This window comes from Struthio camelus, chromosome 19 (genome assembly GCF_040807025.1).
Source record: "Struthio camelus isolate bStrCam1 chromosome 19, bStrCam1.hap1, whole genome shotgun sequence".
NCBI classification, from domain to species: domain Eukaryota; kingdom Metazoa; phylum Chordata; class Aves; order Struthioniformes; family Struthionidae; genus Struthio; species Struthio camelus.
Window position 1 is genome coordinate 14,012,518 of NC_090960.1, and position 12,324 is coordinate 14,024,841.

The following is a 12,324-nucleotide window of genomic DNA, read 5'->3' on the forward strand; positions in this document are numbered from 1 at the left end:
CACCACTTCTCTACCATGAATGCGCACAAGGATACCTGCATAAGAATTTCTGTAGCACTCTGTGAAATGTTAATTAATTGCCCTATTGCCATAGATTCACACCTAGCTATACCCTATCCTGCCACTCGGAGCATTCCTCTCCAACAGTCACAACCTTCGGTTATTTCATACAATTTTTTATTAACCCAGTCACATGGCATTTTGCCATTGTTATGTGTGAACACAGCCCTCTTTGGTCTAAGTTTTCCTTTTCACTAAGACCTTGTCCTGAAAACACTTGCTTATGGACACTTCATAAGCATCCAATGCATGAACTGGGGTCTTGCCAGCTTTCAGAAGAGTACAGTAATATGATATCTCTCTACATGCATGGCCAACTCCTTTGAACATTGGCACTTTTTGAGGCACTGCTGGTCCCTCATTCCTGCATTCATGTGATTATAAAAGACCCTAACCTGTAATTATTGTCAGTTTTTTGATCAGATTTCAGCCCTAGTAACTGAGAAACATAGCTTGAAAATATGAATGGAGTATATCCTTCAGGTACAGAAGCCAGAAGAACCCAAAATAAGTTGGTCTCTCAGTCCTGAGATTGACAATGCTGAAGCTTATGGTCAAATTCATAAATCACTCTCCTGCTGTAAAGGTGCTCTGGAAACAACCATATAATTTACAAATCAACCCTACTTAGAGGCCTCTGTCAATAGGGCCACCCAGCACTTTCTGTTGTTCTTCAGTATATAGTCTGCATGTGCTTAGGATTATTTCTCATTTCTTACGAGGAAAAACAAAAACAACCTAGAATCTCTTCCTTTCATTTTGCAAACCTTTCCAATTAATGAGCTCCTGAAAATGTAATATAACACTGTCTCCTTCTCCCAGGTAGTAGATTGTTAAATAGGACTTGATCTAAGACAAATCCTTATGATATGCCTCACAAACACTTTGAATAATTAATTCCCTTCAGTTTGGATTATTTTGCTATCTTGAACTTTATAGAATGAAGTTCCTCAGGATGGAAAGGCAACACGTTCTGTAATTTTCTTCAGATCCTTACTGAATTCCATTGTCATGAAATAGTTGCACATTCCCACTTGACTTGCCCTGTTCCTAGCAGAATCTTACTACTTTCTGGTAGTTAGTAGCTTTCTTCTTATTTCCAACTTCAGTTTACTCCTAGCCAGTTCACACCATTCATTCTTGTGCAGACATTGTCCTCTATCTTAAAAAGCTTTCCTTCTTCCCTCATGTTTCCCTCCAGATGTTTTTATAGAGAGCAAGTATTTTCTAGGGTATGCTTTCATTTTGCTTAACTAAGCAAGCAAAGTTCCTCTAGCTTCACTCTGAAATATATAACTATAGGAACAGCTGTATTGGGCCGTACTCAAGGTCCACCACCCTCAGCATCCCATCTGCTGACAGTCATTAGCAAATGACTCGGGAAGAATATGCAAACAAGGACATGGTGATAGTCTCCTGATGTAGTTTCCTAGTTTACAGCAACTGGAGCTTTAAGGACTTTCTGAAATAGAGCTTATAACTGTGTGTTTAATAGCCACTTACGATTTTTTTCTCTTCATGACTGAGTCTAAGTCCCTGTGGAAACAACCTAATCTTTTAGCATCTACAAGACCTTGTGTCCCAGAGTCCACAGTTTAACTGTGCCTTGTGTAAAAAGTACTTTTGTGTGCTGCCCAACTTTTTCATTTGCTAATAGCTATTCTCACAATGTAAAAACAGTGAATGATCATTCAAGCTTCACCTTCTCCATACTACTCATGATTTCAAAGCCCTTGATACGGTTTTTACTGTCTCCTTCTGAGGCTGAAGTTCTTCAGCCTATGCAACTCTTCATACATAAGCCTTTTGATTGGCCTTGCAATCTTTCTTTAGCTTTACCAGATAATGTAATCTTTATCATCCAGTTTCCTCTTATTGTTACCTTTTCTGCACCATTTCCAATTCTATTATATCCTTTTGAGGTAGCAGAGGGGACAGAGCTACAGTTGCATGTTCAAAATTTATTCAAGATGGATTTATACAGTAAGCTGGTGATTTTTTTTTTTTCTGTTTTGTTCTCTCCTCTTTACCCAATAAACCCTAGCACATAATTTCTGTTGGGGATCTGAGATTTTTTTTTGTTCCTTCTTTTTCCTCTGGGAACACTGTGCTCACATATTCACAGAACTCAGCTCCAATAGTTAATTCCTGAATGATAACTAGCTCAGTGTCATTCCCTGTGTATGTAAAGAAAGAATTAACTTTTCCAATGTACACGTTTATTGAGCCTGCATTTCTTCTGATGTTTTAGTCCTCCATCGCTTGGTATCATTTCTACAATTCTTTGTAGACAGTCTTCGTCTTTCCTGTGTTTATGTTATTAAAAAACTATGCAATCTGCTTACTAACCACCTTTTCCAGATCATTTATTCTGATGAACACAACAACCAATATCTCTGGTGGCCTTCCTGCCTTGATATAGCTGACTGTTTCTAAGAAACTGGTGAAAACTGCCTTCTAGGCAGTTTGACTCCTTCTAAGGACACAAACAGAAGCTGCAAATTTTCTATTCCCCTGTTCAACCTCAAGCCCTGCCATAAACCTGTTGCAGTTCACTTCCTCTTCTGTGCATGTGAATTACCATGCTGTACACAGTGCTTCAGACAAGGTTTTACCAGTGCCTTTTACCTATCTCGGGGTATGCTGGTATTTCCCTAGCTTTGCTAGAAAACCTGCTTCTGATATGTTGTAGGGCCACGTTTGCCTTTCTTGGGACCGCATCACTAGTGGGGCAAAGCCTCAGCAAATACGTTCAAGTGGTCTTCATCAGTTGCTAGCCAATAAGTTCATGGTTTAGAGATAAATGTCTATTACTAGACCATAATTAAATGGCTGAACCTTGCATTACTGAATTTCATTCCATTCCTATTATTCCAATTTCCAGGTTAGTTTCAACTACAATTATGCTTCCTCTTCATTTATGGGAATTTCCATTTCTTTTTTCCCCATCTTATGGTTTGTCTAACCATGTGCTCCCATATTCACTAGAACAGAACATAAGGTGGTAAGAAATATCAGACAGCATTGGATATACCTTCCCTGTTCTTACTCGTTCCTGGACATTGGTTTGGGGCCACAGCTGAAATCTGGCTGAAGCTAGACAGACCCTGATCTCACTCTGCATAACTGTTCTTATGTCTGTCACTTGAAAAAAAAAATTAAAGCACTATATTTTTATTTGTTAGTATTAAATCTAGATTATCCTTGATCTCAACTCCAATAATAGTGCATAGTAGTCCACTTCTGCGATCTTTGTTTTGCTGTTTCTAAATCTATAGGTCTTTTCTCCTATCTCTTTGAGAAGGTCAGCTCTCATATTACCCCCATGGTTCACAGCCTCTAAGATTAAGAAGTCTTTGCTGATCTGTTTTTCTAATACTTGTAGACTCTCTGCTTATTCCTAATCTCTTGAGGTATTTCATCCTTATGTCCTGGTGGCCTTTACTCCATTAATTCTTCTTCTTTGCATGGATCACAGACTACTGACAGTTTTAGTATCTTAAAAAATCCCTAGAATCTTCCACATCAGACTCTAGAATTCATTGGAATTCTTTTTAGTTAGTAAGTAGCAAATTTAAAACCATTGCATTTGATTACTTTTAGCTCTTCAGTAATAAGGGATAGTGAACAATCATTCCCTATTCACCTTCTGCATATCATTCATGATTTTATAGGCTCTGTCACATCCATCCCTACACAAGGTCTTTTCAAAACTGAAGAGTCCTAATCTATTTCCTCTCTTCACTAACAGAAGCTGTTACATGCTTCTTTGTACTTTTTCTAGGTCACCTACAGCCTTCGAGATGAGCTAACCAGAACTGTGTGCAGCATGCAAGACACAGGCATTTCATAGATTTGAAGTGATATAATAATAATTTAATCTTTGTTCCCTAATCTTGTCCTACTAATTCCTAATATTCAGTTTGCCTTTCTAACTCCAGCTGAGTACTCCACTGCTGTTTTTGAGAACTCTCTACAACGACTCCAAGAGCTCTTTTCTAAGTGTTAATAGAGCATGTACAGTCTATCAATGCAAATGCATAATTAGGGTTCATTTTCCTTGCATATATTATTTTGCATTTGTCATCACTAAATTTCATCTGTGACATTAACATATATCAACTCACAGACACCCCCATCTACCATCCTCTCTTTGCTGGTCCACAGATCACTAAACATTGCCTGCTTCCGGACCCTTGGTTCCTGAAGCGTGTTCTCTAGGTCAGCTTCATGATAGGCCAAACTAAAACGAAGGGAAAAGTAAAGGTTCAAGTCAGGGGTTCCTTCATCCCCTTGGTTCACTTTTCAAGGCAAAGCAGCCGCTATCTGTGTTTATTAGACATATTCTTTATACAACCTCAAATCTAGAGGGTTTTGTGGATTTCTTTTCTTCTGATTCTGAGGACTTAGATCTGCCCATAGTCACATAGGTGACATATCTTGGATGTCTAATGAACTGCGCATCAGCAAGGGCTGCCAGGTTCTATTCTAGATCAAATCCAGAGAGGACATGGAAGAAGGTGTACACTGCACGACAGCAAGTTTTGATGGGGTTAGTTCCTTGCAGACACTGTCAAGCTGATCCATTTTTGACAGCAGTAGTAGCAAATTGTGCTTTTTAACTGGGGTTTAAAAACACCTAACGGAACTGGCACTGACATAACTTGTTCTTGTCTGCATTTACAGCTGATTGTGTTCACTGCTCCTTCAGCTATGACCCCTGCTAGCAGCCGTTCTCAGCAACAGCGCCATCCTGCAATCAGCAAAGATGCCTAGTGCTTCGATGAACCTGAAGAAATTTGAACTGAAGTTGTTCCCAGGGCAGAGGATAGGGAGGAGGTGTGATGAGCATGACCTGGGACTTTGTATCACCACTCCTCCAGCTTTGCTCTCCAACCTATGACAAGCATGATTATATTTCATTGCTAAATAAGAACTCCTCTAATTAAACAGAATCTCAAGTAACCTGCGATACAAATGCTGCAGCTAGTATCACAGCTGCAGGGAAGGAGACAGCTGCCTTCCTGGGGACTGGGCTCCTCCATCCTCCTATCCCCAAAAGTTTCATGGAATTGTTCCCATGAGTGGAAATAACCCTGGCCTTGCCCAGACTTTTAGATTGTCCCTGATCCTAATTATATCATCTCTTTGTTGTTTTCCATACATTTCACAGTAAGCAGGGACTATTGCCACTGTCCACTGCCACATCTCACAGCTCCTTGGCAGTATGAGGTAGCAGAGGGACCTTCCTCTCTTTATAATTGAATCACAGCTGGCAAAAGCCATATTCCTCCTCCTCCTAAAGCTCCAAATGGGAGCACAAGGGTCATTTATTCAGGGGTTTCCATTCCAGACACAAGTCTGAGTTGACAGCCTGCTCTCATCTCCCATGGGTAACGAGACAGAGCTGCTGGATTTAGTTTGAATGGCTTTATGTAACAGTGGCTAATACTGCCTGCAGGACCTGAGGCTTAATTTACTCCAGGAGCAGGATAGCACACTCCAGCAGTTGTCTTTGCAATGCATCTCCAGGTGCATTGCAAAAAGTTTGTTGTAAGCAGGAAATTGGAGCCCTAAGTGTGGTGGCAAGAGATAAAACACTTCCATTTAACAAATCATTGCTTTGAGCCTGAGGTTGGAAAGCTGAAGGTGACAGCCCCTTGATCTACGCTCTAGTCTTAAGATAATTTTAGCAGAGGGTCTCTGCAGGAAATGCTGCTCAGGTAGGTCATACACTACTAAAATGTGCCGCTAGGTCTTTCCATCTTTTCCAGTTTTTTTCCAGCACAGCTGCATAGGGTTAAGAGGGCTAGGAAGGAGGGAACCACAGAAAGATAATTTGTGAGCCTTATTTGCAGCATTAGGAGAGTTTTAAGCATTGTTCAAATATCTTTTCAACCTTTGCATTTGGACACATCACAGCAGTAGACAGTAAATGGGATGGATACCTATTTTTCTTCCCTTATTTGCTGTTGTAGCCTTTTTTAGGCTGTACACTCTTTGGAGCAAGGGGTTGACTATCCACTGTGTTTTGTGTGTGTGCATATATCCCTCAGCAAGCCACAGACAAAAACAGAATCCAAAATATCTCACTCCACTTCTTTGCCCTATAAAAGCACAGGGTTGACATTGGCTTCCCTAAACTCTCAGCATCTTATCTGTTATCAATGATTGTGACTGTCAAGCTGAAGAATTTACCCAACATAGTGAGATAGATGATATTTGCTAGCTAGAGATCAATACACACTGTACAATACACTGTTTTTTCCAGCAGAATCCAGGGCATCAGCTGGCACTCATCTTCCTCACCACTGTAAACATTGTGCCAGTTGTATGATGCCCCAGAGCTGTATGATCCTGGACAAAGGAACAGAGATTTGCTTTCCACTTTGCTTCTTGGCCCCTCTCTTTCTCCCAGTCCCAACACCTGCCCTAGGGTGATTTAGACAGTAAAAGCAGGAGCTGCTTTCAGGGACACCCCGCACCATGGGAGAAGGTGCAAGTCTGAGACTATACCAGGCATTTAGTCAGTAGCTTTGAGTTGCCATTTGTGGATACACTCAGCTATTTTAGCTAACCAGGACGTGTGATACAGCACAGTTAGCCGGGCACTGCAGTAACCATTTTCCCTTGGCCTCACCACCGGGAAGCAAAGAGCAGAAGTTTCAGGAGGCTTCTAGTGTCCTTGGGACATCCTACAAACAGAGGTTAGGGCAGGCTTTTAACTTGCGCCAAAGGGGCAACGTACTCAGAGATTTTTTTTTTTTTTTTTCCTCTCTAAAATGATGAAAAGAAAGGGAGTTTCAACCTGATGCCAGGGGAGATTGGGTCCTGGTAACAGCCCTTTCTGGGGAGTGGGTAGAAGACGACAATACTGACAGATTACATAGAAAATGAAGTTTAGCTCTTCTCACCTGTTCATGTAGAAGATAGAGCTTGGGAAAACTCCCCATGCTTTCAAACAGTGCACAACTGCTTTCCATATCTATTTCCCGGGCATCACCTTTCTGAGCATAGGAGGCATGACAAATTGTGATCCCCCTTACAGCAATGTACTGTACTTAAGCAGAAATCTAAATTCAATTTAAATGAAAATGGCTTATAAATTTCAGCAATGACTGCCAGAATTGAAAAATAGCAAACATATTTAAAAGTACAAAGCTTAAACCCAAATAGTGTCTTATATCTGCCCCAAAATCAAATGACTCTATTCCACCAAGTTCTCTTAAAGATCAGGTCAGATGCTAATTAATCCCCTTCTTTCCTTTTACAATTTTCTGTTTGCTTCTCTAGGAGTAGTTTCAACAAGAAACTTGAAACCTAATCACCTAAGCATTCTCATTTTGGTATAAAATACTGAAGTGTAGGAATGGGCAGTGTCACCTACTGGTGAAAAGAAAGAACAATACAGTATTTGTGTTAATTCGCCCAGCACCAAAGAGGAGTGTGGTGGGAAAAGCAGTTTGTGCTTTACTGTTTCTGAATTGCTTTAATGATTGCAGGATTTCTACATTTGTTACTGTAACATCAAACACGGAGCCTTCATTACACTGCCCTTATAACGAGAGTATTCTTTTCAAAACTGGTCATCAGATCATCCAAAGCATTTCAAAAGAAAAGAAATACAGAGTTTTTAAAGACAAGGCAGCTAGACTGTTATATGAAATAAATGACCAACATCATGCCTATAAAAAGAAACATGTGCTAGATTATTTAACAGTTAAGGATATGTTCCAGCACCAGTAAAACACTTGAATAGTACTGCTTTTAAGCATGTGTTGACCCTAAGCCTGTGAGCAGTCCCAGTTAATTAGTAAGGTAATGAACATGCTAAGGCAAATATATTCCTAAAATCGTTGCTTCTTTGAGACTATACTGCCCATAAAAAAAACATAGTGCTATCAAACTACAGGTAGACAGACACATCAGCACAAAAACCTTAATCTGATCAAAGAAAGAGTTTCTAAAAGTTGATTTCAATGTCTTATCTTCATTTCAGAATTAAAATTCTTTCTTTCAGTAATTACTAAGCGATACAATTTATGAAGGAACATAGGCAACAAGTGACAATACATCTCGCTAAAATATTTGCTCATTTTATTTTTCAAGGACAGTTTTGTTAGTATAGCAAACTCCCCTTCCTCCCCAAAAAGCATAACTTATTTCCTTATCACAATTACACTTGAACAAACACCTGCACTTTAAACCAAGAATATGCATTTTAATCATGCATCTCTAAGAATTCAGGTTCTATTTGTTATCAGTGGTATCAATTAAGATGAAATTAAGCTATATTTAGTGTAACACACATACACACACACACACATATATACACATACATATATGGAAAGAATTGAAACCATTACTTCTATGTTGCTTTTTCATGAAACATTTTCTTGCTGTATTTTGCATTTACTGACCCATAAATGACCCAGTGCCACAATCTACCACCACATCACAGGCTACAGTTAGACAGGTTTTTTGTTAGGTTGCAGAAAGACACAAGGAAACAGTCATACTGCAAAATCTCCCTAGAAATATAAATTGTTCTTTCAAATGAAAATGCTACTTTCTCATTTTAATTAAAGATTTTAGAAGTATTCAGTGAGAGTTAACCTGAAGAATATGAAAACTTAAAGATTCTTCTATGGTTGCATAACAGAGATCTAAATCAGTATAGGAAGGGACTTATCTGCTATATGTCTTTTATTCCTTATATCTTAGTGTATCGCAGTCCTGTCTGTATTTGCCTGCAAAGATGCTGTCTGTGCTACAGAGGTGCTGGACTCCTATTTTACGAAGGAGGTACATGGAGGTTTGAGACTGAAAGGGTTTTTTTTGAAGTTTCCCAGCACCTCAGTATGCAGACAGGTGAGCTGCATGGTTTTTGGGAGCACTTATACCTCCTAGTAGATGAAGCTTTTTTTCAGGTGCCCAGATTCTTTTGAAAACCCTTGAGAAGGGGGGTTCAGAAATCTAAATAGTTTTGAAAATCCAGGCTAAAGCAATTTGCTGAAGGTCATAAAAGAGAATTTAGGGGCAGGAAATGGAGAACTGAATACAAATCTCCATGTCCCAGGCAAAAACTTAACCACTTGGCTATCTCCTCTCTCTATCACTACAGGCTACATTAGGATGGATGACGACTTTTCATACAAATTACTGCCCAAGACAGCCACAGTCTGGTAACACAAGTACAGAAATCTGCCTCCAGCATTACTTCAAGAAATACCTTTGTATTCTGCCACCAGCCACGCTGGCAGAAGCAGCTTCAACAAGAGAGATGCAGACCAACTTCCAACCTGGAATATGCACAGACTCAGCAGGACACTCCCTTGGAGATCTGGGTTCAGTCTCACAAAAAGGAAAGTTTGAACATAAATCTGCTCCAGTTCCACTCTCTTTGGGTAAAAGAGGGGGCCAATGCAGCCAGAAAACGAGGTTGCATCGACACAGAGACAGGGCCATGCATTTCAGTGAGTTTTGCTGGGTCTTAGGTATGAGGCACATGCTGAGCAGCTTGGCTCTTAAGCAGTCAGGCATGCATCTAACACTCAAAACAGGGCAAGGCAGGCACTTCATCTGCTAGCAGTTTTGGCAGAAGTAGCATGAGGGGACAATGTATAAGGTTGTACTGTCAGAAGTGTGTACCTGCCTGCATCTTCCCAGTGGATCTAGTGAGTTGGATGTCTAAATAGCACAAAATATAAGACTCTCCACTGAGACAATGTCAACGCTGCCTTTATGTGCCAGAGTTTAGGATGAAGTTAGCAGAGCCAGCTGCTTGAACCAGCTCTATCCCTATTGATGACTAGGGCAGAGCTCAAGTGGCAGACAGGCTCCCCACACTCTTGTTTCCTTGCTTGGGGGAAGAGCTGGCTTGCTCCACACTACAGGCAGTGTGAAAGCCAAAACATAAATCAGTAAAGGCAGAGACTTGGATGTGAGCTGGGACTCTAGCTAACGGCACAGTGTGAACAGAAGCCATTATCTCTTAGTCTCTTATCTGTGAAACAGCGACAAGGGCATTGCCCCAGCAGAGGGCTAGGAGGCTACATAGTATGAAGATACCACAGACTGTGATGAATATCGATGTACTGATAATAGGGACACACACTTTTTTTTAGATACTTTCATCATTAATTCTTTTGTCATTTCAAAACCACAAAAGCTACTAACACGCTCCCTCCTTTGTTTACAGATATGATCTTTGGGTCACATAGTTTTGGCCCCTCAATACTTGACATGCAATTACATATCAAAAAGATGAGAGCTGTGAACAGGGTATAGCCAGGCTGTTTTCTGTAAATACATACAGAGCCTACCCAGATCTTTGAAAACAGCTAATGCAAAATCATTTTCATTACTAAAACTTGCTGCAATGCAGGAAATATAATGTATTCTAAAAAATTAGAGGATGTAATGTACTGTGTGCACATGGTTTGCATCTCAGTGGCACCTGACAACTTCCATTCATACAATTAAAGTTCCATCTGCTGATACTCACCAGTCGATTTGCAAGGGAAATGGTACATGCTGTAGCTTCAGCTTCTTGCTGACATTTGAGTTTGTCTGAAGTGGCCTTCTCAAACTTGGCTGTGAGTTTTCTCAGGTTATCATTGAGGCGCTGCATATGAAAGAAAGGCAAAAACAGTACAATTTTAAGGAACTCCCTACTTAACATACGACTCTTGAACATTCTTCTTATATTGCCTACCACAATTAAGAATCTAAGATTGCATCACTGGTACTCTCTTCTCCTAGTTTAAGGAAAAAATTGCATCTGAATTCTTGAGTACAAGAATACAAGAAGGATATCTGTGCCAAGGGCTCAGCTTGCCTTGAAAGCAAGGTTAGCCAAGCTCCAAAACAATTCACGCTGAGGGGGACCTGGGGCATGGATGAAGCCCCCACACAAGGTTGCACTGCTGGGGGAGCCAGCATAGAGGAGCAATGTGCTGCACTCTTCTACTTGCTTGTAACCCATATTCTTCGCAGAGGGCAGAGGCAAGGAGCGCGCAAAGGCAATTTAAGTTGTGCTCTGCTGTGGTGCGAATATGAACTGAGAAAGGAGAGCACAGACTGGCTAGGCCTAATCACTAATACTGATGACCAGCATTTGGGTACAGCTGAAGAGTAAGTAGGGCAGCCTAGAGAAATTTTTTTTTTCCTGATTCTGCAGCCACCTTGGCCTCAGTCCAGTCCTTGAGGTTCTGCTGATTCATCAGTTTGTTGCTCAGAACCCCAAGGGGCTACCTGAAGAGCTGGAGAGATGCTTGACCGCTTTCCAAGCTCTATCTCCTGCACCCTATTTCTAGATAGGAATATTACACGGATGTTGATAAAGTTCTTCAATCCTCCAGGCTACCTGTGTGCCACAGGATAGTTCTTCTCCAGGCAAAAAGTCCAATTTGATCCACTGTTAGATGGGATCATCACACACTCAGGTTGGCTGCAAAGAGCACCAGGGCTGGGAAGTGGCAGAAAGAACCTAAAACACCTGGAATCTTACAGGGCTCTCTCATTCGTTAGCAAGAAAGGGCATGCTTGGACAGACCTGTTCACACTTCAGTCTAAAACAAATCCGCTGCTCCCACAAGTTCTCAGAACATTTTACTTCTACAATAAAAGAAGTAGAGGCAATAACTGATTTTATCTGCATCCAATGCAAACTGTTAAAGGCTAAACGCCTGTAAATTACTTCAACACTATTTGAGCTATGCACTAGAAACAAACTTAAAACTGAAAAAGGATTATATTAAGGATATTCATAGTCCCCTTTATCTTAGAGAACACCAAACAATCTCTTTCAAACTGGCTTAGAATTAATAACACAAGTAGTGTCTATCTTTTCATGCATATGAATATATCTACAAACATATATTCATATATATATAAATGTCATTACATATGAATGATCTGATAAATGAATATCTATAAAGCTATGAAGAAAAGATCATACCCACGGTATGATGCTATACTGCTAGATATACTCTATAGTAACATACAAATATATCCGCAAATTTGGTAGTGTGCAAATGTGAGTATGCATCTTGCTTCTACATCCACCCTCTCCATATTCCAAGTTACCATATTTCCCAGGCATAAAAAAAGAGAGTGGACGGTGCTTAGTATTTGTGATGATTAGAGTAGTTTCACTTACTATTCCAAATGTGTATGTGAGAGCTCTGAGCCAGGTTCCGAGCAGGTATGAATCAGCCTGACTTCACTGAAGTCAGTGAAGCTATCCAAGGTATCTGGGCT

At 40.4% G+C, this 12,324-nt stretch overlaps 1 protein-coding gene across 1 annotated transcript in view; it reads right to left on the reverse strand.

Annotated features, from left to right (window-relative positions):
• DNAH9 (dynein axonemal heavy chain 9) overlaps positions 1-12,324 on the reverse strand; it is a 224,317-nt gene that overhangs the window by 96,641 nt on the left and 115,352 nt on the right. The window contains exon 50 of the mRNA XM_068913909.1: positions 10,568-10,687. Within this exon, the coding sequence (XP_068770010.1) occupies positions 10,568-10,687 (120 nt within the window). The remainder of the gene's footprint in view (positions 1-10,567; positions 10,688-12,324) is intronic.